This window comes from Scyliorhinus canicula, chromosome 4 (assembly GCF_902713615.1).
Source record: "Scyliorhinus canicula chromosome 4, sScyCan1.1, whole genome shotgun sequence".
Classification (NCBI taxonomy): domain Eukaryota; kingdom Metazoa; phylum Chordata; class Chondrichthyes; order Carcharhiniformes; family Scyliorhinidae; genus Scyliorhinus; species Scyliorhinus canicula.
Genome location: NC_052149.1, coordinates 189170274 through 189196727, shown reverse-complemented (window position 1 = coordinate 189196727; position 26454 = coordinate 189170274). Strand labels below are relative to the sequence as shown.

The 26454-nt window shown below is 41.4% G+C and overlaps 1 protein-coding gene across 16 annotated transcripts in view; it reads right to left on the bottom strand.

Moving 5' to 3' along the window:
* The window catches only part of ankhd1 (ankyrin repeat and KH domain containing 1), a 249829-nt gene that overhangs the window by 193149 nt on the left and 30226 nt on the right, over window positions 1-26454 (bottom strand). For 15 of the 16 annotated variants that reach the window (XM_038795714.1, XM_038795716.1, XM_038795719.1 and 12 more), the window contains exon 2: window positions 19443-19596. In XM_038795714.1, coding sequence (XP_038651642.1) covers window positions 19443-19596 — 154 coding nt within the window. Of the gene's footprint in view, window positions 1-19442; window positions 19597-20691; window positions 20837-26454 lie in introns of those variants that run through there. The other variant, XM_038795724.1, reaches the window with a different exon arrangement.

Genomic DNA, 26454 nt, shown 5'->3' with positions numbered 1-26454 from the left:
GAAATGACCGAGGCATTAAACAGACATTGCGTGTCGGTCTTCACAGTGGAAGACACAGATGACATGCCAATAATTGTTGGTGAGGAGGCTTTGGCACTACGGTGGTTAGCACTGTTGCTTCACAGCACCAGTGTCCCGGGTTCGATTCCCGACTTGGGTCACTGTCTGTGCAGTGACTGCACATTCTCCCCGTGTCTGCGTGGGTTTCCTCCAGGTGCTTCCGCTTCCTCCCACAAGTCCCGAAAGACGTGCTTGTTAGCTGAATTTGACATTCTGAATTCCCCCTCGGTGTATAGCCAGAGACCTTTCCCCAGGGCGGAAATTGCTGTAACGAGAGGATATAATTTTAAGATGATTGGAGGAAGGTATGGGGAGATGTCAGAGATAGGTTCTTTACACAGAGTGGTGAGTGCATGGAATGCACTGCCAGCGGAGGTGCTGGAGTCAGAGTCATTAAGGACGTTTAAGCGACTCTTTGACAGGCACATGGACAGCAGTAAATTGAAGGGGTGCAGGTTAGGCTGATTTTAGATTAAGATAAATGGTTGGCACAACATCATGGGCCGAAGGGCCTGTACTGTGCTGAACTGGTCTATGTATCCGGACAGACGTCGGAGTGTGGCGACTAGGGGCTTTTCACAGCAACTTCATTGACGTGTTAATGTAAGCCTACTTGCGACACTACTAACGATTATTATGTGGTTCCGTATAACGGTCACATTCCAGTCAAAGTACACTTGAGGACATGCTTCTTCCTCGAGAGTGGAAGGCAATGACAAAAACTGTCAGGGGAAACAGGTTTGGATGTAGCATCAGCAGACAAGAGCCAAGGACCCACCTTCAAGCTGAACACACAAGAAATAAACAGCTACAATAACACTCAAGAAGCTTGACACCATGAAGGACACTGCAGCTAAATGATTGATGTTCTGTCCATTGGATTCAATATCCACCTCACGCCACACACGGACTACAGTAGATATGATTTACGGAATGCACTGCAGAAACTCACCAAGCTTAATAAGCTTCTCCCTCCTCTAATATCCACTGCCAAGAGGAGTAGCAGTGATTTGAGCTTTAAGCTTGGGAATTTGAAGCAAAGTGGGGATTCAGTGCAGAGCGGGAAGAGGTTCTCTTTGCTTTTTCTCCTTGCTTTGTAACTTTTAATCTTCAGAGTGGGCTTGCCCTGCTGCAGTTGAGACTACATGGGAGAGAGTTGACTGGTTAGCAGTGGACAAGTCGGTAAGTCTTTACAAGTTTCAACAAGTCTAATTTGAAAATAAATTGTGGTTTATAATCTACACAGGCTCTAATTGATAGTAACGAGAACAAGCAAAGGGACATAGAAAATTGGATTTAATCTATCATGGATCTTTGAAAGCTTTCATTTAAAAGGGCAAGTCATGGTAGGACAACTCAAAGCCTTGGTTTGTTCCTCTTGCTGCATGTGGGAGGCCAAGAACATTTCCAGTAAACGGAGCCAGCATGTGTGCAGGAAGCGTCTCCAGCTACAGCTCCTGGAAACCTGTGTGCGGAGCTGGAGCGGTGGCTGGGGACACTGGAGCATCCCCGCTGGGTCACTGTCTGTGTGGAGTCTGCACGTTCTTCCCATGTCTGCATGGGTTTCCTCCGGGTGCTCCAGTTTCCTCCCACAGTCCAAAGACGTGCACGGTTAGGTGGATTGGCCATACTAAATTGCCCTTCGTGTCCAAAAAGGGTCGGAGGGGTTAGTGGATCATGGAGGTAGGGTGGAAGTGAGGCCTTAAGTGGGTCAGTGCAGACTCGATGGGCCAAATGGCCTCCTTCTGCACTGTATGTTCTATGTATCCGTGAGGCAGTGTGTCGGGATAGCACGTATAGAGAGGTGGTAACACTGCAGGCTCAAATTCCACAGGCAGGAAAAGAACGGGTGACCACCAGGCAGAGCAAGAGAACTAGGCAGGCAGTACAGGAATCTCCTGTGGTCATTCCCCTACAAAACAGATGTGCTCCTTTGGACAATGTTGAGGGGATTGACCTCTCCGGAGAAAGCAGTAACAAACAAATGCGTTGCACCACGGTTGGTTCTGCCACAGAGGGGAAGAGTAAAAAGTGTGGTAATGCAATAGTTACAGGGGAATTGATTGTAAGGGGAATAAATAGCTGTTGTTAAGGCTCAAATAACTTCAGGATGGGATGTTGCCTGCCTGGTACTAGGGTCAAGGATGTCTCGGAGCAGTTACAGGGCATTCTAGAGGGGGGAGGTGAACAGCCAGTGCATATCGGTAAAGGAAATTTGAAGAGGTCCTGAAAGGAGAATGTGGGGATTTAAGAAACAAGTTGAGAAGTCGAATCTCAATGGTAGTGATTTTACTACCAGTGTCACATACTAGTCAAGAGTAGAAAACGTAGGATGAAGAGAAGGTGTGAGGGGGAGGGTTTCAGATTCCTGGGGAATTGCGACCGGTTCTGGGGGAGGTGGGACATGAACAAACTGGATGTGTTACACCTGAGCAGGACCAGGACTGATGTCCCAAGGAGGAAGGTGGGGGTAACTTACTAGAGCTGTTGTGGAGGGTTTAAACTAATATAGCAGAGGGATGGGAACCTATTTAAGAATTCAGAGCAAAGGGAAATCAAGAACAAGAGAAAAAGACAAAGGAGAATAAGAAAAGTGATAGGCAGAAAAATCAAGGGCTTGTAAACAAATAAACAAAGTGACAGGGTATGTTAAAAGGATTCACCTTAAGGTTTTGTAGCTGAATGTGCAGAGCACTCGAAAATAATTGAATTAGTTGCACAGATAGATGTAATGGGGTATGATATAGTTGGGATTACGACATGGCTCCAACGTGACCAAGGATGGGAACTAAACATTGAGGGCCATTCAGTTTTTAGGAAGGACAAAGGAAAAGGTGGAGGAGTTGCATTGTTGATTAATGAAGATTTTGATACAATATTGAAGAAAGATATTAGTACAGATGATGTGGAATCTGTCTCGGTAGAATTTAGAGATATTATGGGGCAAAAATCATTCATAGGGCTGGTATATGGACCACCAAACAGCAGTGATAATTTTGGGAATAGCATTAGACTGGAAATCAGAGATGCACGTGATAAAGGAGCATGTGTGATTATGGGTGACTTTAATCTGCATATAGATGGGGCGACTCAAATTAGTCACAGTACAGTAGAGGAGGAAATTATGGAGTGTACAAGGGATGGTTTTCTGGACCAGTATGTTGACAAACTAACAAGGGAACAGGCCATCCTGGATTGGGTGTTGTGCAATGAGAAAGGATTAGTCGGCAATCTAGATGTGAGAACACCCTTGGGGATGAGTGATCATAATACGGTAGAATTCTTTATCAAGGCGAATAGTGAGGTAGTTGATTCTGAGATCAAGGTCCTGAACCTCAATAAAGGTAACTATGATGGTATGAGACACAAGCTGGCAATGACGGACTGAGAAACATTACTGAAAGGAAGGATAGCAGAAAGGCATGCAAGGAACAAAATGATTAAAAGTTGTCTATTCCTGTTTGGCGCAAGAGTAGAAAGGGAACTGTGGCGAAATCATGACTGACAAGGGAAATTAGGGACAGTATTAGATTCAAAGAAGGGGCATGCACATTAGCAAGAAAAAGAAATAGATCTGAGCATTGGGAACAGTTTAAAATTCAACAAGGTAGACTAAGGAATTGATTAAGAAGGGAAAAATACTCTAACTGTTTATAAAGCCAAAAACTACCTCAATAAAATTGTTTATTAAAAAAAAGAAGGGAAAAATACAATTTGAAAGTAAACTGTTCTTAAAATAAATTTAGAGAACCTAATTAGTTTTTTCCAATTAAGCTTTGTTTATTTATTTATTGTCACGTGTACAGTGAAAAGTATTGTTTGGAGTACAGTCCAGCCAGATCATTCCATACATGAAAAAAACATAGGGCATACATAAATACACAACGTAAATACATAGACAGAGGCATCCGGTGAAGCGTACAAGAGTGCAGTACTACTCAGTAGAGAAGGTGTGTGAAGAGATCAGATCAATCCATAAGAGGGTCATTTAGGAGTCTGGTAACAACGGGGAAGAAGCTGTTTTTGAATCTGTTAGTGCGTGTTCTCAGACTTTTGTGTCTCTTGGCCGATTGGAAAAAAGTGGCAATTTAGCGTGGCCGATCGACCTAGTCTGCACATCTTTGGGTTGTGCGGATGAGATCTGCAAGTAAACTAGTGGGGAACATAAAAACTGACTGGCGAAGTTTCTATAGGTATGCAAAGAGAGAAAAATTCATAAAAATTATTGTAGGCCCCTTGCAATCAGAAACAAGGAAATTCATAACAGGGAACAAAGAAATGGCAGAGGAATTAAATTTGTACTTTGCTTCTGTCTTCACAAAGGAAGACACGAATAATGTACCAGAAGTTCTGAGAAGCACAAGTTTTAGTGAGGAGCTGAAGGAAATTAGTATTAGTAAAGAAATGTTTTGGGGGAAATTAATTGGATGAAGGCCAACAAATCTCCAGGGCTTTATAATCTTCATCCCAGAATACTTAAGGAAGTGGCCTTAGAAATAGTAGATTCATCGATGGCCATTTTCCAAAATTCTGTGGACTCCGGAATGGTTCCTACAGATTGACAGGTAGCGAACGTAACCCTGCTATTCAAAAATTGAGGGAGAGAAAGAACAGGGAACAAGAAACCAGTGAGCCTAACGTTGGTAGTAGGGAAGTTACTGGAGTCCATTATCAAGGATTTCACGGGCAACATGGTGGCGCAGTGGTTAGCATTGCTGCCTCACGGCGCCGAGGTCCCAGGTTCAATCCCGGCTGTGGAGTTTGCACATTCTCCCCGTGTTTGCGTGGGTTTTGCCCCCACAATCCAAAATATGTGCAGAGTAGGTGGACTGGCCATGCTAAATTGTCCCTTAATTAGAAAAAATTAATTAGGTACTCTAAATTAATTTGTTTTTAAATTTAAGGATTTCATCGTACAGCATTGGGAAAACAGTGATGTGATCAGGCAAAGTCAGCATGGATTTACAAAAGAAAAATCATACTTGTCAAATCTACTAGAATTCTTTGAAGATGTATCTAGTGGAGTTAATCAGGGAGAACCAGTGGATGTGATTTATTTCGACTTTCAAAAGGCTTTCAACAAGGTCTCACATAGCAGATTAATATGTAACGTTAAAGCGCATGGGATTACGGGTAGTGTCTCAAGATGGATAAAAAGCTGGTTAGCAGACAGGAAGCAAAAAGTTGGAATAAATGGGTCTTTTTCTGATTGGCAGGCATGACTAGTGGGGTACCGCAGGGATTTGTGCCCAGACCCCAACTGTTCACGTTATATATTAATGATTTGGAAGAGGGAACTAAATGTATTATCTCCAAATTTTCAGATGAAGCTGGGTGAGAGGATGAGCTGTGAGGAGGATGCAGAGATGCTTCAGCAGGATTTTTGACAGGCTGAGTGAGTGGGCACATAAATAGCTCAGTGGGCTAGAGAGCTGGTTTGTGATGCAGAACAAGGCCAGCAGAGCAGATTCAATTCCCGCACCGGCTGAGAATTCGGAATTCTCCGTGTACCCGAACAGGCGCCAGAATGTGGCGACTAGGGGCTTTTCACAGTAACTTCATTGCAGTGTTAATGTAAGCCTGCTTGTGACAATAAAAATTATTTATTTTATTTTTATTAGGTACAGCAGGCATAAAGAAGGCAAATGGTATGTTGGCCTTCATAGTGAGATATGTTACTGCAATTGTATAGGGCATTATGAGGCCACACCTGGAGTATTGTGTGGAGTTTTGGTGTCCTTATCTGAGGAAGAATATTCTTGCTATGGAGGGAGTGCAGCGAAGGTTTACTAGGCTCATTACTGGGATGGCAGGACAATCATATGAGGAGACACTAAGTCGGTTAGGATTATATCCATTGGAGTTTGGAAGAGTGAGAGAGGACCTCATAGAAACTTACAAAATTCTAACAAGATTAGACAGGGTAGATTCAGAAAGAATGTTCCTGATGGTGGGGGACTCCAGAGCTTGGGGTCACAGTTTGAGGATAAGGAGTAAACCTTTTAGGACCGAGGAGAAATTTCTTCACCCAGACAGTGGTGAATCTGTGGAATTCGCTACCACAGAAAGTAGTCGAGGCCAAAACATTGTGTAATTTCAAGAAGAATTTAGATATTGCTCTTGGGGCTAAAGGGAGCAAGGGATATGGGGGCAAAGTGGGATCAGAGTATTGAACTTGATGATCAGCCATGATCATAACGAATGGCAGAGCAGTCCCAAAGGGCCAAATGGCCTCCTCCTGCTTCTACTTTCTATGTTTTGGGATCACTATCAGCTCTAACATCAGAGCCCCCTTGTCCCACAAAGCCGAATTGGCTTTATATCGCCATTCCTTTATTGATCCTGGACCAATTTCACCCAAGAAGCATACTGCAGAAGAACCATCATTCTACAGATTGGAGCAGTTCAAGAAGGTAGTTCACCATCCCTTTCTCAGGGAAACACGTTTTCAAAGAGTCATACTAAAAAATACTACCCCTGCCACTTACACCTGTTTTTAAGCCACTTAAGTACAAAATTATATTTTTACGAATGATGTGAAAGGCACAAAGTCAGACAAATCCAAAAAAGTTTGAATAGATTACCATTTGGCAATGCAGAATTGACTCTTGTCAATAAAAGTATTTACGAGGCCTTCACAGCATAATCAAAGCGATTGGAATCTTTTGTTGAGCAGAAATATCAATTCTGTAGGTGGGCACAGTACATAAACTACCATTATATATCTTCCCATCACATATTCCTTAGAGCTAGGTTATCCAAATGATCAAACCAGATCTTTAGACCAAACAATGTGGATGCTTTTAATGTAAAATAATGCTTTTAATATTTTTTTTAATTGCTGCCATCATTTATTTGTGAAGGCATTTAATAGCTTGATGTGGAGTTACTGTTAGTTGCATCAGATGAAAATAATGCCTTAAAAGGATGTAACTGAGAATCTGAAGAGCCTCAAAGTTAAGACAGCAACTTACCATTTACTACTACCGCTAACGTTTACTACAACCCACCAGTCACTTGGTTCTTCATTCCCCAATACTGCTGGAAGTCATTTTTTTTTCAATAAAGGTGTAAATCAGTCACATGTTACAGGGTCACAACTCACATCAGCACAGGTCACACCCATTCCACTGAACTAAATAGGGAAATTCCATTCCCAAACACCATGGCCAAGCAACCGTATTATGCAACAATAAACTAACTTATCGTGTGATAATTTGAAACAGATTTTTTTTCAAAAACTGTTTTCTCCTAAATATATAGGATTATTGTCAAATGGACAGAACCAATGTTTCCTCTTGCATTGCTTGACTGGTTGTCTGTGTCATCTATTTCGGCATTTTCCAAGTGACAACCAGAGATTGAATTGGATTGCTACCCCAAGTTTCATTTTAGATGTTGGTCACTTAGAGCCACAATATGCACCTAAATGTCAGATGTCACATTAATAACCATCTAAAAATAAAAATGACCAGATAGTCTCTTCAAAGTTTTATGCCACACAAAAGTCATGAGAAATTTTTCATCTGGCATCACCATTCAATTATTTTGAAAGGCAGCAGCAACATGGAAAAAAACATAGATCTATAATTATTCCATTTCATAAACAGAAACCAAGTCGAAGGAAGGTAGTTTGCGTGGGACAATTGGTGTATATTGAAAATGGTGTATATTGATCCAATTGTAAAATGTTCACTCCTTGCACAAAAAAGGAATGGATTGTCCTGAAGTACGTAGAAAACATAGCTGGTAATTTCATACTTTATTCTAACACAGAAAATACTTCACTAAATTATGTTATGACTTAAACGTGATCAGTAGAAATGTTCCTTATTGCTCCACAAGGTGAATATAACAAATAGAATGGAAAACACCACTGATTAATAATCAGTACCTGGAATGTTGAGGCACTTCAATTTTCATTAAAAAGTGGGTATGTCAAATTTGCAGTATTAGTACAGAGAAAGAATTCATGGAATCCATACAAAAGTTTCCGAAAATAGCATGTTGAGGAAATAGTGATTGGCAACATGCCATTTAGATCTAATAATATGCAAAGAGAAAGGGTGAATGCATTTACTGGTAAAGGCCTCTAAGAAATAGTGATCATAATATGGTGAACATTGAGTTTTTGAGTATGATTTAGTCAAATCCAAAACAGGAGTCTTAATTCTGAGCAAATCATCTACTTGGGTATGAGGAGCAATTTGACAGATGTAGATTAATTGATTCGCAAAAATACATATTCCCTTAAAAATTCAAACTTCATGGGAAAGTAGTCTCATATTCAATGGAGTAAACAAGAATGAGAAATGATCTTATTGAAACATAAGGTTTCATGGGGTCTTAACAGGGTCCATGAGTAGACAATTCCCCTCCTGGGAGAGTCTAGAACTATGGGGCAGAGTTTAAAAATAAGGTCTCTCCCATTTTAGACAATGAGGAGGAGGAATTTCTACTTTCAAAGGGTCATTATTTTTTGCAATTCTCTTCCCCAGAGAGCAATAAAGGTCAGACATTGAATATATTCAAGGCTGAGTTAGACATATTTTTGATTAACAAGGAAGTTAAAGGTTATGGGGGATGGGGGGTGGAAAAGAGAAGAGAGGTTGGCAGGAAAACAGAGTTAACAATCATATCAGCCATACGAACATACTAATTCGGAGCAATAGGCCACTTGGTCCCTCAAGCCTGCCTCAATGTTCTCACTGAATGGCAGAGCAGGTGCGAGGGACAGAATGGTCCATTCTTGCTCCAACTCATGATCTTATGTCAAAACATGGCTAACAAAAGTAATTGAAGATATTAGATTAAACAAAGCAGCTTTTAATGCTTAAAAAAGGGTAGCAAGCCAGAGGATTGATAAGAAATTGATAAAAGGACAAGAAAAGAGAGTATGAATATAAACTAAAAAGGGACATAAAGATAGATTGCAAAAACTGTGATCTGCTGTTCATTGGAGACCATGCGCTTGTAGAACACTTCCATTCAGTCAGCAAACTTCTGGTCGCCCTACATTTTAATCTCCATCTTATTCTTAGCCTGACCACTCTTGTCTCCTACAATATTCCAATGAAGTTTAACACAAGGTCGAGAAATAGTTCCACACCTTTAGTTTGGGCACTTTACCACCGGCAGAGTGATCTCTGACCATATTTTATTTCCCATTTCTTTGCAGGTTTTGCCTTCAATTTTGCTTTTGGAAGGCAGTTGCTCATCATTCCACTATTCTCTGTGGAGGTAGTGGCATAGTGGTAATGTCATTGGGCTAATCAGGCCCGTTATTGGGTTCCGGGGATAGGGTTCTATGTTCTAACATTGCAGCAGGATAATAATGGGGTTAAGGGTTCAAATTCTACCACAGCAACTGGTGGAAGTTAAATTCAATCAATAAATCTGGAATTAAAAGCTAGTGTAAGGTTCAGCATGAAACGCTGTTGCTCGCCATTTAAAAAAAAACATCTGGTTCACTAATGTCCTTTCGGGGAGGATATCTGCCGTCCTTACCTGGTCTGACCGACATGTGATTCCAGATATGCAACAACGTGCTACTCAATTTATCAAACTGCTACAAAGTATAAATGAATAAAATCAGACAGACCACCTGGCATCGACCGAGGAACCGGATACGACAAACGGTACACTGAGCCCTGCCAAAACTGCAAAGTCTTTCAAACTAGCATTTGGGGGCTTGTGCAAAAATCGGGAGCATTGTCCCACAGATTAATCAAGCAACAACCTGTAAGGTATGATTCCGTGAGTGTGACTCTGTCCCAGACAGCACTATCACCATCCCTACATATGTCCAGTCCCACCAACAGTTTTGATCCAACTGAGGTGACAGCACAGTGGTACACTGTCAGGTGACAGTTGCCCTGGGAGTTCTCAACATCGACTCTGGCACCCCAACAGGTCAGAAATAGGTACAGAAACCTCCCGATTACCACCTAATGTCACCCCTTAGCTGATGAATCAATACATTTACACACTACCTGGAAGAAGCACAGGGGATGGTAAGGGCATAGAATGTATTCTTTGGGGGGGGGGGGGGGGGGGGGGGGGGGGGGGGGGGGGGGGAGAGAAAGAGAGAGGGGGGGGGGGGTGAACACTTCAATGTCCATCACCAAGAGTGGCTCGGTAGATCACTACTGACTAAGCAAGCAGAGTCTTAAAGGACACAACTGCTAGACTAGGTCTTCAGCGGATGGTGAGGGAACCAAGAGGAAAAACATATCTGACCCCATCCTCACAAATCTACCTGTCGCAGGTGCATCTGTCCATGACAGATATCAGAAGGAGTGAACATTGCATAGTCCTTTTGGAGACAAAATCCTGTCTTCACATTGAGGATATCCTCCATCCTGCTGTGTGGCACTAACACAGTGCTAAATGGGATACACTTCGAACAGAACAAGCAACTCAAAACTGGGCAACCATGAGGAGCCGTGGGCCATCACCAGCAGCAAAACTGTATGCAAACACAACCTGCAACCTCATGGTCTAACATATCCACCACTCTGGTCATTACCACCAAGCCAGGGGATCAAGTCAGGTTCAATGAAGAGTGCAAGACAGCATGCCAGAATCTGCAGCAAACATGCCTAAAACTGAGGCATCAATCTGGTGAAGCTACAACACAGAACTATTAGATTAATGAATAGCAGAAACAAAATGCATTTGACAGAGCTAATGATTCCACAACCAATAGATATATCCAAGCTCTGTGGTCTTGTCACATCTAGCTGTGAATGGTGGTGAACAATTAAATAGCCAACTAGAGGAAGTCCCACAAATATCTCCATCCTCAATAATGAAGGAGCCAAGCACATCTGTGAAAGACGAGGTCGAAGCATTTTCAACCATCTTCAACCAGAAGTGCCGAGTGGATAGTCCATCTCAGCCTCCTCCTGATGTCTCCAACGTTACAGATGTCAGTCTTCAACCATTTTGATTCACTCCACATGATTAAAACAAACTGCTGAATGCAGTGGATATGACAAAATCTATAGGCCCTGACAATATTCTGGCAATAGTCCTGAAGACCTGTGCTCCAGACTAATCACAACCCTAGCCAACCTGTTGCACTATAGCTAGAACACTGGCATCTACCGGACATATTGCCCAAATATGGCCTGCAGGACAAATCCAACCGAGCGGATAACCACCCCATTATTCTGCTCTCAAAAACATCATCAACAGTCGAATAAAGCTGCACTTACTCAGTAATAACCTGCTCACTGTCACTCAGTTTGGATTCTGCCGGGGTCACTCAGCTCCTGACCTTTTGGCAACCTTGGTGAAAAGACAGACAAAAGAGCTGAACTCTAGAAATGAGGTGAAAGCAACTGCTATTGACTTCGAGGTAGAATTCGACTGAGAGCGGCATCAAGAGACACTAACAAAGCTGAAGTCAACTGGAATCAAGGGGAAAGCTCCCCAACAATTGAAGACATACCTAGCACAAAGAAAGATGGTTGTGTTTGTTGGAGGTCAGCATCTTAGTCCAGGACAGTGCTTCCATCAGTTCCTCAGGATAGTGTCCTAGACTTAACCATCTTCAGTTGTTCGGTCAATGACCTTCTCTCTATCATACAGTCATAAGTGGGAATGTCCATGGATAATTGCACATGTTTATCACAATCCCCAACTCCTCAGGTACTGAAGCAGTTCATGTCCACATGCAATACGATCTGGACACAAGTGGCAAGTAACATTGTGCCACACATGTGCCAGACAACGACCATCTCCAACAAGAGAGAATCCAGCCATCTCCACTGACATTCAATGTCATTACATCACTAAAATCTCATTTACATCCTATGGGGTTACCATTGACCAGAAACTGAACTGAATCAGTCATATAAATATTGTAGTCAGAGACTGGAAACTCTGTGGAGATCGACACCTCCTGACTCTCTATAGCTTATCCACCATCTACACAACACAAGTCAGGACTGCAATGAAATACTCTCCACATGCCTGGATAACTGCAGTTCCAGCAACACGCACAAAACTCTCACCACCAAACAGGACAAAGCAGCCTGCCTGACTGGCATCCCATCCACCAAATGAACATTACTATTCCTGCCACACAGAGGCAGCAGTGTGTACCATCTACAAGATACACTGCAGCAATTCACCCAGGATCCTTCAACAGCACCTTTCAAACCTGCAAGATGGACAAGGGCAACAGGTGCATAGGAACACCACCACTTTCAAGTACCCCTCCAAACCACACCATCCTGATGAACATTTTTGCCATTCCTTCAGTCAGTGGGTCAAAATCCTGGAACTCCCTTCCTAACAACATTATGGGTGCTTCAACAACACTGACTGCAGCATTTAAAGAAGGCAGCACATCTCAAGGGCAATTCTAGATGATAAATATGAATGCTGGCCTAATCAGATTTGCCCACATAATATGAACGAATATATAAAAAATGCCCCACTTCTTCAGCACACATCGTTCCTTTTTCCTTAAAAAAAAAAATAACTTGGTCCGTTACCACTCCCTATGGCTCTGAATCACCTGTACTTTTGTCATTTAATTTCCCCTATTTTACATTTGAGCGGACCTTTTTCCCCTTGTTCTTTTCACAACCTCTCTCAACAGCTCCCCCCCCCTCCCCATTTCACTTATTTAAAACAGCATTTTGAACTTTTCCCAATAGTGATCAACGGTCATAAACCGGAATAATTAACTCTTTCTCTCTCCATAGACACAGTTTGACCTGCTACATTTTCCCAGCATTTTCTGTTTTTTTATCAGATTGGCAGTGTCGGCAGCATTTTATTTTTGTAAATGTTCTACAGGTATCACATAGAACGTACAGTGCAGAAGGAGGACATTCGGCCCATCGAGTCTGCACCGTCCCACTTAAGCCCTCACTTCCACCCTATCCCCGTAACCCAGTCACTAAGGGCAATTTATCAAGACCAACCCACCTAACCTGCATATCTTTGGACTGTGGGAGAAAACCAGAGCACCCGGAGGAAACCCCGCAGACACGGGGAGAGCGTGCAGACTCCGCACAGACAGTGACCCAGTGGGGAATCGAACCTGAGACCCATGCGCTGTGAAGCCACAGTGCTATCCACTTGTGCTACCGTGCTGCCCTACATATGTAAAAGGGATGGGATTAGCAAACTTAAGGATGGGTCGTTCACAGGCAGAGACAGGTAAAATTATAATGGGGAACAAAGAAATGGCAGAGGCATTAAACAATAATTTTATATTGGTCTTCATGTAGAACAAAAAACATGGCAGAAATAGTAGCAATCCAAAGGTCTCATCAAAATATGGAACTCAAAAGTATTATTGGTTAAAAATAGAACTGGAGTAATTAATGGGACCAAAAATTGATAAATCATTTTGAACAGGGGTTCCCAAACTGGTGCCTAGTGAGAGCCTCCCAGGTGGTCACTCTCAAGACAGACACTTGACGAATGCTGCAGAGCTGCTTGTTGGGGGAGTGAGTGAGAGATTACCCACCCTGAAGTGGGTACTATTCCAGTGGTTAATGTTAAGGGACCATGGGAAGGTGGTTTGGCCAGGGGTTAATCCGAGAGGGTCATATAGCTGACAAATGTCTCTTTGTAATTCCTATTATATGCATTGGAAAAAAAAACTTGTTTACATTTAATTTCTGTGTTCGCATTCATCATTCATCTTGTGGCAATAAAAGGGACGTCAACATTATGAGAATGCTGGTGGGTTCCCCAATGTCCTTGGGAGGTCACTAAGGGTTCCCACCCTGCTCTTGACCAATAGTCTGTATTCTAGTGTTTTTTAAAAAGCAATTAGAGATGATGGATGCATAGATTTTGATCTTTTGGAATGCCTTAGATTCTGGAAAAGATTTCACTGTTTGGAAAATAGAAATATTATCCCATAAGAAAGTTGGAAAAGATAAAATGGGAAACTACAGGTCAGTTAATCTGACATTAGCATTAGGCAAAATACTATAATCTACCATTAGAAACAGGGATCTTAGAAAATCATTTGATGAAAAGCAGCATCAATGCAGATTAATGGAAGAGAAGCCAGGTTCAATAAAATCGGTCAAATTTTCTTTTTGAGGATATAAATAGTAGCGTGGATAACAAAACCAATAGATGCAGTTTACTTGGATTTTCAAAAAACATTCAATAAGGTTCAACACAAGACATGGATGAACAAAATAGTGACTCTTGGGATTAGGAGTAACTTGTTAGCATGGACTGTGGATTGGAAAGATAAGGCGCTGTTCCTAGAGCTTGCGCCGAGCTTCAGTGGAACACTATAGCAGGCCATGGACAGAAAAGCCAGAATGGGAACAAGGTGGAGAATTAAAATGACAAGCAACCAGAAGCTGCAGGACTGTGCTCGCGAACTGATTGGAGGTGTTCCTCAAAAGTGGTTACCCAGTCTGCGCTTGGTCTCCCCAGTGCAAAGGAAACCACATCATGACCAGCGAGTATAGCATACAAGCAATTTCACTTTGGGAGTGTTTGGGGCCTTGGACAATGAGAAGAGAGGAGGTGAAAGTGCAGGTGTTGCCATATCTCGTCTTTCAACTTGCCACTCTACAGCCTCTGGACTAAACGTTGTGTGCAACAGGACCTCTGCCTCCATCTTGTTCTATTTTATTACTTTGCTGGATTGGTTTTCGCCTCCTTTCTTTCTTTATCTCTCCTTGTAGCATTCAGATGTTCTTTTGCGGAGCAATTGTTAACTCTTTTGGACACAACCTTTGTGCCTCTTCACCATATCCATTACCACTGTTGTTGCATTTTCAAATCTTGTGTTATTTAATCTCCCCTGGTCTCCATCCGATCACAGATTTTCTTCTTTATTCTACCTGCCCTCTTCCTTCCATTGGTTTAAGAACTCTTATTTTTTTTTTTTAAATCTTCAGTTCTGTTGACATTTCACCGATCTGAAACGTTAGCAGTTTCTCGCCACAGATGTTGTCTGATCTGCTCAGTTTTTCCAGCTTTTGTTTCTATTTCAGTTTTCCAGCATCCACAGTATTTATGCTTTTGTATTATTTAAAATGGATGGTAAAAATGGATTTAAGTACAACACAACATATATTTCTATAGTGCCTTTGACACAACAAAACATCCCAAGGCAGTTCAAAGAAGCATTATAAAATAAAGCATGACAGCAAGTCACATGAGGAAGTATTCGGACAGATGGTATGAGACAGGAGCATCGTAAAGGATGAAAATGAGGACAAGAGGCATAGGGAGGGTATTCCGGAGCTTGGGATTAGACAACTGACGGTATGACCACCAATGACGAAGCAATTGTGATTTTCTAGCTACAATTAGATAGATATGAATGGAACCAGGTCAGAGAAATCCCACCTAGCTGGATAACAGGGAAGCACGGAGGAGGATTGTATGGGTGACCATGTCACAGGCTGCAGACATAGATGATGAGGTGGGTACGTTCATCTTTGTCACATAGTAAAGTCACAAATGATATCCTAAGAGTTGTTTCGGTACTGCAACATGGCAGAAATCTGATTAGAGGGATTTATCATTGAATTTACAGTGCAGAAGGTGGCCATTCGGCACATCAAGACTGCACCAGCTCTTGGGAAGAGCAGCCACTTAAGCCCACACCTCCATCCAATCCCCGTAACCCAATAACTCCACCTAACCCAAGGGCAATTTAGCATGGCCAATCCACCTAACGTGCACATCGTTGGACTGTGGTTGGAAACCAGAGGAAACCCACGCAGACACAGCAAGAACGTGCAGACTCTGCACAGTGACCCAAGCTGGGAATCGAACCTGGGACCGTGGAGCTGTGAACCAACTGTGCCATCCTATTTAGATATGGAGGTCCAGGAAAGATGGGAATGGACTTGGAAAACCACAACACTGTTGTGTATCTTGAAAAGGAAAGGAAGGTTGGAGATGGGATAATAATTTGCAAGGACAGTGAGGTCAAGAGTTGTTTTTTTTAATGGAGAGGGGTGATAATATTTGAAAGAGGCACAAAACCTGAAGAGAGAGAACTGTTTAATATATTGACATAAGGACCAGGAGAAGTTGGGTGATCAACACATTAGTGGGATTAAGACTGAGGGAACAGGAATTAGGTTGCATGGGCAAGAGATCTTAGGGAGAGCATATGGGGAGACAGAGAAAGAGAAAGATACAAATTTTGCACTAGGGCATGAGGAAGCATTAAAATAAAGTTTTGCAAGATAGGCTCGTGGAAGGGAGTGATGCAGCAGAGACAACTGGTTGGCACGAAGATTGAGACAATCCAAAGAAGTCACAGAGCTCCTCCTCATTGCGAAGCGAGGGTGGGCAGGACAGGGGAGAGGGTTTTTTTTGATGAATATTTGCAGTAGGGAAAAGAAGCTAGGGGTGGGGTGGTTATGATAATCTTGGAATAGCGAGTAGTTTTAAACAGACAACAGCAGGACCTGACAGTGCCTTCAGTGGTGCTGCCAGATATGGCTCAATGGAGCAGTGATGAGCGTCATTGCAGAGGGAAGAGTTCAGGTGAGAGAATATTATTTTAATGGGAACGAGGCTACCGAAGGTGGACGTGAAGATTCAATTGAGTAAATCAGTAGCTGAAGAAACGTTGTAGTGAGTGGAGTGCCAAAGCCTCAACAGTCAAGAATTTTGAAGTCCATGAATTTGGGGATTGATACAGAAGAAAGAGGCAGCATAAGAAAGTAGTCACATGGCACCAGAGACCCGGGTTCAATTCCAGCCTTGGGTGACTTGTGTAGATTTAGCATGTTCTCCCCTTGTCCACATGGGTTTCCTCTGGGTGGTCCAATTTCCTCCCACAGTCTAGAGATGTGCAGGTAAGGTGGGGTTATAGGGGTAGGGTGGGGGAGTGGGCCTAGGTAGGGTGCTCTTTCAGAGAGAGGGTCAGTGCATACTCATGGGCCAAATGGCCTCCTTCTGCACTGTAGGGATTTTATGGAGTCTAAGGTTTAAAGCAATTGTACAGAGCCTTGGTGATGTCGCATTTGGAGCGTTGTTAACAACTTGGCTCTTTACCCAAGCCCACTATCCAATATGATCATGGTGGATTTTCTCCTCAATCTCACCTTACCACCCACTCCATATTTCTTGAATCCGACAGATCAAAAATCAGTCAGTCTTGAATGTACTTCATAACTAAGTATCCGTAAGCTTTCTGATGCAGAGAATTTCAAAGAATCACAAACCTTTTTGTATGAAGAAACTTTTAATCTCAGTCCCAAATGATTGGCACCTTATCCTGAGACTATGCTCCTTGTTCTAGATTCTCCAGTCAGAGAAAACAAACCTATCAAAGTCTATCCTGTCAAGCCTCTTCAGAAGAATATACTTGCCTTGGACAGAGCGCAAAGATTTACTAGACTGATTCTTGGGATGAAAGGAATGCCCCATGTGGAAAGATTGAATACACCAGGCCTATAGAAGAACTCAGGAGAACGAAAGGTAATCACATTTAAAATTAAAATTCTGAAGAGCCTAGATGTTGGCAATTTGTATCCCTTGGCTGTAGTCTAAAACTTGGGTCTCAAATCAAGGGCGATATTAGACTGAAATTCAAGAGAAATGTTTTCACTCAAAAGTAGGTCTTTGGAGTTTTCCACGCTAGCAGGCTTGAAGGACCAAGCGGACTGTTGCCATTTCTTGTACAGTGGTTTGGGAACAGGTTGGTCCATTTAAAATTCTGGCAATTGATTAATACAAGTCTAATCAGTAATTTCCTGTTTTTACTGCATGAAACTCTGGAACTTTTAAACTATTGGTTTCAGAATACAATAAATTTTTTCAGTCATCCTTGCAGAAAGCAGGTGTAGCCACAATGAGCCAAAAGATCTCCTATGTTGTAATCACTTTATGATTATATATTCTGGGAAAATTACTACATAGTGACCTTACTGATGGGTTCACTATTGCCTGTTTAGTTGTCATAATTTGTTTTTTAAAAATCAACTAATCCCTAAACAAAAGTTGGTTCCCAAAAATCAGCTTGTGACAAAGTAATGCGTTTATAACATGACTCTTAAATAAACCTCATGATCTCTCAAGACAAAAGGGACATAAATAAGAGAAAACAGCTAGGATATCACACCCTATATGCAGTCAAGTGAAAAAATACTTTCGACTTCATGCAGTTTGGCACTGAATTGAATAGGGAAAAAACGTAAAACAAAGTCAATGCAGTAAGTCCTCACTTAAAGTTGTGGTTTCGTTCCTGAAAATCCTGACGTTAAATGTAACAACTTCATGTGAATTATGGGTCCCCTGGGAAACAATGCTAAAGCTGGAGTTGGGCTCCTTTGGGCATTCCTTCCTCAGAAAAACTAATGCACAAGTTAAAATATTGTACCGTACATGTGCAACACTGTGCATTCCTAGCTGGAATAATTTACAAAATAAAATAAATTGCTGAATAGAACAGAAATAGTAAACATATTCAATTAGATAACTTTAAATCACCCAAACAAGCCACAAATAGCACAGCTCGTTTCCCTACCCCCAACTCTTTCCTCACGGCCTCTGGTGATGCAGCATTGGCTCCAAAACATGGTAGCGGTTAGCCCAGAATGAAGCACAGTGGGGGCATAACCTAAAAGCCAAAATGGCAACACAAATGGAAAAACAGGTCCTATAGGACAAACAAACAATGTTAAAACAAAACCACGTTAAGTGGGCGATGTAAAGTGAGGGCTTACTGTCGTCTAATTTCTGCACAAAGTGATGAAACATTTACATAAGGATGGCATTATGTTAGAGATTAAAATACATTATTTTGCCAGGATGTAATTGTGGAATGAACCAAATAAATTTACATTTATTTTTTATCCGGATGCTCAGCAGATTTCCTGCTGCCTACAAGAAAAAAATATCCATGATGTGATACTAGAATGTGGCCTTGTATGCAGCATTATGTATACATCACGGAAACATGCTAAACTATTAAAGGGGTAGAGTTTCATCCCCCCAATCTCAACTAACAGGCTATTTATTTTTCGTACGGAAAATACTTGTCATTTTTAAGGATATAGTTCTTGCAAATGTAAACTTCCTGCCACTGAAATTGCCAATCAGCTTGATCTCCCCAAAACCGTTTACAAATCCAAGTGATTTTTATTAGGTGTTAAATTAAAATTCTTTAATCTTTAAACATCAAACAAAATATTTTATGAGCCTACTTAGATTGTTAATTCTTCAAAAGACCTATATCCAAGTCACTCAACCAAATATATTGGCGGAAGCCAATCTATAATAGATAAATTAAGTGTTTGTGGGGGAGGCATTGGAACATATGCATAATTTGTATTATGAAAATCCACAATGGACCAATCAGAAATATAATTCTGGAGGGGGAAAAAATTAAGTTACAATCACACTGAAGAGAATACCTGCTGCTTCAAGCAAGGCTTCTAATCTAGCTTGTGTTTCTGGGTCCACTGTTCGTAGATCTGTTCCATCTGCGGCACTTGATAACAGTAATTCAGATGCTGTTTTAAGCATTGGATTATCCAGATCTTCCTGGTCCAAAATAAACGATTCAACCTGAAAAAGATTACAATCATAGGTTAAAATGCAAGTCAGCACTTCCTTCTTCCAACAATGAATTTGCTTCTCAAAAGAACAGGACAAACTCCCAGGAAATTAATGGGAATGACAATCAAAAACAACAAAGGTTAGACAAATTATACACAGAGCTTTAGAAGATGTTATGCCCCTGTAACATTGAACAAACCAGAGATTGCATGATATATCATACAAGTAGTATGCAATTCATATTCTGCATGCTTAATTATGGCACGAACAAAACATTTTGGCCAATTGAAATTTTATGATGGAAGCTCAATTAAAGACTGCAGACCTGGTCTCAAAAAATGCTGCAATCTTGCTGCACTGTATACTTGGTCAGAGAAGTGTTGAGGTCATTTGAAAGTTTGAAACGCAAATTATATTTATATACTGACAACAGTAGTTTGTGACAATTGCTCCTTCCAGCACCATCTCCTCTTTGAACTGTAAAATTGCACTGGAGTTGAGACAATATATTATAGCTGTCCATGTTTGAACATTCACTTACCGTTTATAAAATATTGCAATTTTAGATGAAAACCAGGGGAATATGTAATCGCTGTGCATAGGGACGTTCTAGTTTACTGGAAAGCAAGATCAAAGGCTAGCAAATAAAATTGTCAACCAGACAATGCAGTCAGTCATACAGAGGATGTTGAAGGCAAGGGCAATGAGAGAGGGAGATGCTCACAAAGCTTATGGTACATTAGTTTGCACTATGACCAGAATACAGAAGAATTTGGATCCACCCCTTCAAAAATAGAAGGGGGTAGAGTGTTCATCAACTTAGTTTAAAAAGGTACATTTCCCATTATTACATTTAACCTTCGATTCGTCCTTCTGACCATTCATCACATTTCACATATTCTTAAGCAACAATTTCAAGGACACTTGAAGCTGCTCTTTTTAATCCTTATAACTGAAATAAATATAAACTCTACACACTCTCAGCAAGGTAAATCAATGATTGTGTGATGGTTATGCACTGCTCCACACCAACAATACCAAAATGGATATGATCACTACCCCCACCACAACAGCCTACTGAGTAAAAGCACTGCTTTTACAAACCTGAAGGTCCATTCTCTGGATGTACCGAGTTCGCTGATCTCAACTGAAGCAGCAGTAAGTATACTACATTTGGCCTCAATAGGGGAGGAAAGAGAAAAATCATCCAGGATTCCCATTCCTGATTGCTATCCAGTAAATCCAGGTGGAAAACGTGAATGTCAACATCTGTTGAGAACAGGACAAGGCTCAGCTATAAGAGCATCTAAAATCAAAAAGCTTGCTGACACGTTTTAGGCTCACACACTGCTGAGGTACCAAAAGGCTACTGGTATTTGTGGAGCTTTACCATTGCAAAGTCAGTGCTTTTAGTGAAGGGAAGAAACATCAATACTAGCAGATCTCCCATAGTGTTGCAGTTAAGTCTAAGAATATGCTTTCTTGCTTACCTGTCTCTGCTGTCTTTGTGTTGCTGTTGCTCTCATGGTTGTTCCTCTCATTTTCTGTTCCTTTCTAACTCTTAATGCTGTCTCTTTTTTTCTTTTTGGTGGTAGATGCTGGGTGTTGGTTGCTCCTTTCCCTGCCATGCTACAACAGCTGCATACTAGGAGTTGTACCTCCTTTCCTATTCCTTTAACTCGATCATTGGTTCTCCCACCCTCTCACTTCCATTGTATCTCCTCCTCTTTCAATTTATAAATACTCCTTTCCACTTCCTATTACTAATACACACCTTTCTTACCCCACTATACACAAGTCCTTAACCATCTGTTCAACACAGAAAAAAAGAGTCCCCAGTACCCTACAAGATATTCACTACAACCATCCATGTTTGCATAAAAAAGGAAGGACATACTGCCAAGAAAGGCAATACCTTTGGAAATTCTACAGGATACGGTGGGCAATATGGATTTTTTTTTTTTTAAATAGCAGGATTCATGTAAGTAGGTGTACCTCTCAATTTAATACTTAGGTGGTATATCCAACAAGCCCAACTAACTGCTTTTGACAAGATTCTGAATAAAACTGATTATCTATCACCTGCTATTCCTGGGCAGCCAAAACACAGAAGATTTTGCACTATCTGTTCTTGGACTAAAGAGGCTACATTGACAGTGTTCTGAAATACACATGTTCCACACAGGATAAGGGAAAATCATTGTTCTCCTGCACAGAATCATTAAAGTTGAGAGCACCTTATAATCTTTCCAAATTACACTTCAATAGGGAATTACTCCATAGAGGATCTGGGGTACTTTTGTCTCAGGGAAGACTTTGCACTCCCATTATTTACAGCAAAATATTCTTGTCAGAAGATACTGAGGGAAAAATACTGAGTGGAAAGTACTCTGCTTTGGAGCACTCCAGGTCATTGGTAAAGGAATTAGATTTGTTGGTTCCACAAAGTCTAACGCCCAAGATGATTGAGTAAAAGTGCTAAATGATGTGTGACTGAGCCATAAAAGATCAGGAACTGTTAAAAGATTCACAAGAACAAAAAAAAGATTAAAACTAGTGCACTAGTCAAAAGCAATTACCCTCACCAAACGGCTACCAAACTAACTTTGTTCCATTTGTTCAGGATACTTTGGACAGTCTAGTGCAAATTGTTTGTTCTCCAGTTTACATCAATAAAACTATAAAATTGACCATGGTAATTAATTGTTTGATAATACAGCGTGTTAGGGCAGGGTTTTCATTCATTAGACACTAACACCTGTGCATGATGTCCTCGAGGATTCATACTGCAGATGAAATGCACTGTATTCAACAACAAATCCCAGAACAGGTCTTTGGGACAGAAAGTCAACTCTAGTGTATTTCTTCATGAATCATCGTCCTTTCCTGCTGGCTGTCTATATCTTCAAAATTCCTTTTCCAAACAACACCATCTAAATCGGTTTAGACTGTTTCAACAAAGTTTCTGGCAGAAAAGTCTACTCGTGCTCCACACCAAAAAAAAACATTTTCTAATCTTCCCTTTAATTCTTTTAAGATCATCATGAATTGATATCTTTGTTGCTATTTCCCCACCAAGTGAAAGAAAATCACCATTACCTTGCCATAATCCATCAAAATCTTGAAGACCTCCATCAAGTCACACTTAACTTTCTCCACTCTAATAAAAAATGAAAGCCCAGATTTCTCATGTTGTTTTGCATAGCTGCAATGTCTCACCCAAGTATATCTTCTCTAAGATTTCCCCACTATTCAACTTCTTCCTATCATGATACACAAGAGGCTAAATTTCTGGCTCGGGTCTCGTACAAGCTCAACATTACCACTGCTTTTGTGCTTCAAGTATCTTAGACACAAAACCAAGGATTTTGGGGGGGGGGGGGGGGGGGGGGGGGGGGGGGGTTAAAAAGGAATATTTAGCAGCCATGTGAATTCTGCTCTGACTGAATTTCAAACAGTCAAGACTTGCGGTTATAGTTTGAAGAGAGGAGTATAAAATCATGCACACAGATTTTTGTCCATTTTGTAAGGTCATTATACCATAGACTGGGTCCCCCTTGTCGACTGTACTGGTTACCTCTTCAAAGACTTCCAACAGATTTGTCAAGCATGATTTTCCCTTCATAAATCCATGCTGACTCTGACTGATCCTGCCACTGCTTTCTAAATGTTCCGCTATAAAGTCCTTGATAATGGATTCAAGCATTTTTTCCCACTACCGATGTTAGGCTTCCTGGTCTATAATTCCCTCTTTTCTCTCTACCTCCCTTTTTGAATATCGGAATGACATGAGCTACCCTCCAATCTGCAGGGACAGCTCCAGAGTCTATAGAATCCCGGAAGATGACCACCAATGCATCCACTATTTCCACAGCCACCTCCGTAAACACTCTGGGATGCAGATTCTCAGACCTGGGGATTTGTCCACCTTCAAACCCATCAGTTTTACCAGCACCATTTCTCTACTAATGTCGATCTCCCCCAGTTCTTCCCTCTCACTAAACCTTTCATTCTCTAACATTTCAGAAGGTGTTCGACAAAGTACCACATAAGAGATTATTGTGCAAAATTGAAACACATGGGATTGAGGGAAATGTATTGAGGTGGATAGAAAACTGGTTGGCAGTGTAATGACTTAGGCCAGGCCTTTGAGATTGGCCAATTAGAATAGGAGTTCCCTGATTAGTGGCCCGATCAGGGAACCCCTTTCTGTGTATATAACAGGGAGTGTCAGATCCTTTGCACTCCCGGTGAAGACAGCAGACTGAATGGTCATGGTTGTTTAGCTGTTGGGTTTGCAAATAAAGGAAACTCTGGTGACGGGACTTCTGCCTCCGTGGACTCATTACAGGCAAAGAGCAAACAAAGAGTAGGGATTAATGGGTCCTTTTCAAATTGGCAGCCAGTAACTAGTGGGGTACCACAGGGATCGGTGCTGGGACCCCAGCTATTCACAATATATATTAATAATTTGGATGAGGGAACAAAATATAACATATCGAAGTTTGCAGATGATACCAAATTTGGTGAGAGGGTGAATTGTGACGAGGATGCAGGGATCCTACAGCAAGATCTGGACAGGTTGGGCGAGTGGGCAAATCAATGGCAGAAGCAGTAGAATTTGGATAAATGTGAGGTTATTCACTTTGGAAGCAAAAAGAGGATGGCAGATTACTACCTGAATGGTTGTAAATTGGGAGAGGTGAGTGTGCAGCGGGACCTGGGTGTCCTGGTGCACCATTCGATGAAGGTAAGCATGCAGGTGCAGCAGGCAGTAAAGAATTCTGATGGTACGTTGGTCTTCATTGCAAGAGGTCTCGAGTATAAAAGCAGGGATGTGTTGCTGCAGGGCTTGGTGAGGCCACACTTGGGAGTTTTGGTCTCCTTCTCTGAGGAAGGATGTTCTTGCTCTCGAGGGAGTGCAGCAAATGTTTACCAGACTGATTCCAGGGATGGTGGGACTATCATATGAGGAGAGATTGACTAGGTTGGGATTGTTCTCGCTGGAGTTCAGAAGAATGAGGGGTGATCTCATAGAGACTTATACATTCTAACAGGACTCGACAGGGTAGATGCAGGGAAGATGTTACCAATGATGGGTATGTCCAGAACCAGGGGTCACAGTCTTGAGGATTCAGGGTAAACCATTTTGGAGATAAGGAGACATTTCTTCACACAAAGAGTGGTGAGCCTGTAGAATTCATTACCACAGGAAGTAGTTGATGCTAAAACTCTGAATATATTTAAGAGGCTGCTGGATATAGCACTTGGGGAGAATGGGATCAAAGGCTATGGGGAGAAAGCAGGATTAGGCTATTGAGTTGCATGATCAGCCATGATCGTGATGAATAGCGGAGCAGGTTCGAAGGGCCAAAAGGCCTCCTTCTGCTCCAATCTTCTATGTATTTATGTATTACATCAACCAAATCCCATTGAAACCAAAACTACACATTAGTATTGGAAACCCATTCTCAAAAGTGTACATACAAATTGTATGTTAATTTGGTAAACCTTTCATTCTGTTACTGAATTGTTATAGCACAGGGATCGGAGAAAATGTACAAGTATAATATATATGACGTCCAGTGGACACAATGGTACTGGGACTTGGATAAGAAAAACGTCAGATGTTAGATGATGGGCTTTGACCCATAACTCCACAGAAGACACGTACAATTAAACAAGAATTACTGCATTGGAGTAAGAGAGACTGGAATTATGGTAAGCATTAAGCAGAGTTTACCCAGCAATAAGCTATCTATAAGATTTTACTTATAATGTTCCTCGACCTCAATTCTCTCTTTAGAATCTTCATTTAGACTCACAAAATAGGGGTGAGAAGGGAAAGGAAAATGAAGGAGGGGAAAAGGGATAGTGAGGCCAAGAAAAGCAGAGGGTGTACCGTGTGAGGATTAAAAAGGTTGCAATATAGTAGATACAACCACATAAAAAATAAAAATCAGAATATTGGCACTGGTTCAGACACCATAGAAAACAAAAGCAATAAGGATATTGCAACTTATACAAATAATTTTGTTAGGCTACAGTCAAAAAAACTATGTAATTCCGGGCACCCTAAAATGGGAAGAATTCAAAAGCAATTGAGTACTCATACTTGTAGAAACTGGGCCCAAATCAGTGCATAATGTTTCCATAGGACAGAAGCAAGGAAAAGGAGAGTAATAACAATTGCAACATTTGCAATAGGGAAGAAAGGAAAAGCCACTGCTAGAGATGCACAGGTTCTGTTGCAAAGAACTAGAAGCGGACGGAACCAGCCAAAGGGAGTCACCACGGTGCACAACACATTGTAGGTGAAGACAGAGTGATCAATCACTGTGGAGAGATATGGGGTATGTAACAGTGCATTGAACAGAGGAAGCAGGGATGTCTCATTTGAAATTCAAACAGACATTCAGGGGAATCGGATTGATCTGTTAATGCTGCATAAAAAACTTTGGTTGAGATGGAGGCAGGGATGATCCAAGCAACTCATCACAAAATCTATTGAAACACCTGATTTACAGTGATATTAAAATAATTTTGACAACAATGTAAGCTCTCTCAACAGAGTAAACTGACACCATCATCACCTTTCCAAAGTACTGTGCTTCAGAACACAACTTTGTTCTCAAATCCACAATCAGACTCAAACTGCAGGGGAAAAGCAGCACTGTCGCAAACATAAATCAAGTTTCAATTTGGTGCACTCCCAAAGAGAGCCGATAATATTGCCTTAACTTTTATTAATGAAAGGCACTTGGATGTAGGGCAACTCATTTATCCATGACAGAACAAACCAGAAATCTGCTAACAATACTTGGGCCTGCTACAGTTGAACAAGTATCAAACGAAGAGAGGTCCAAA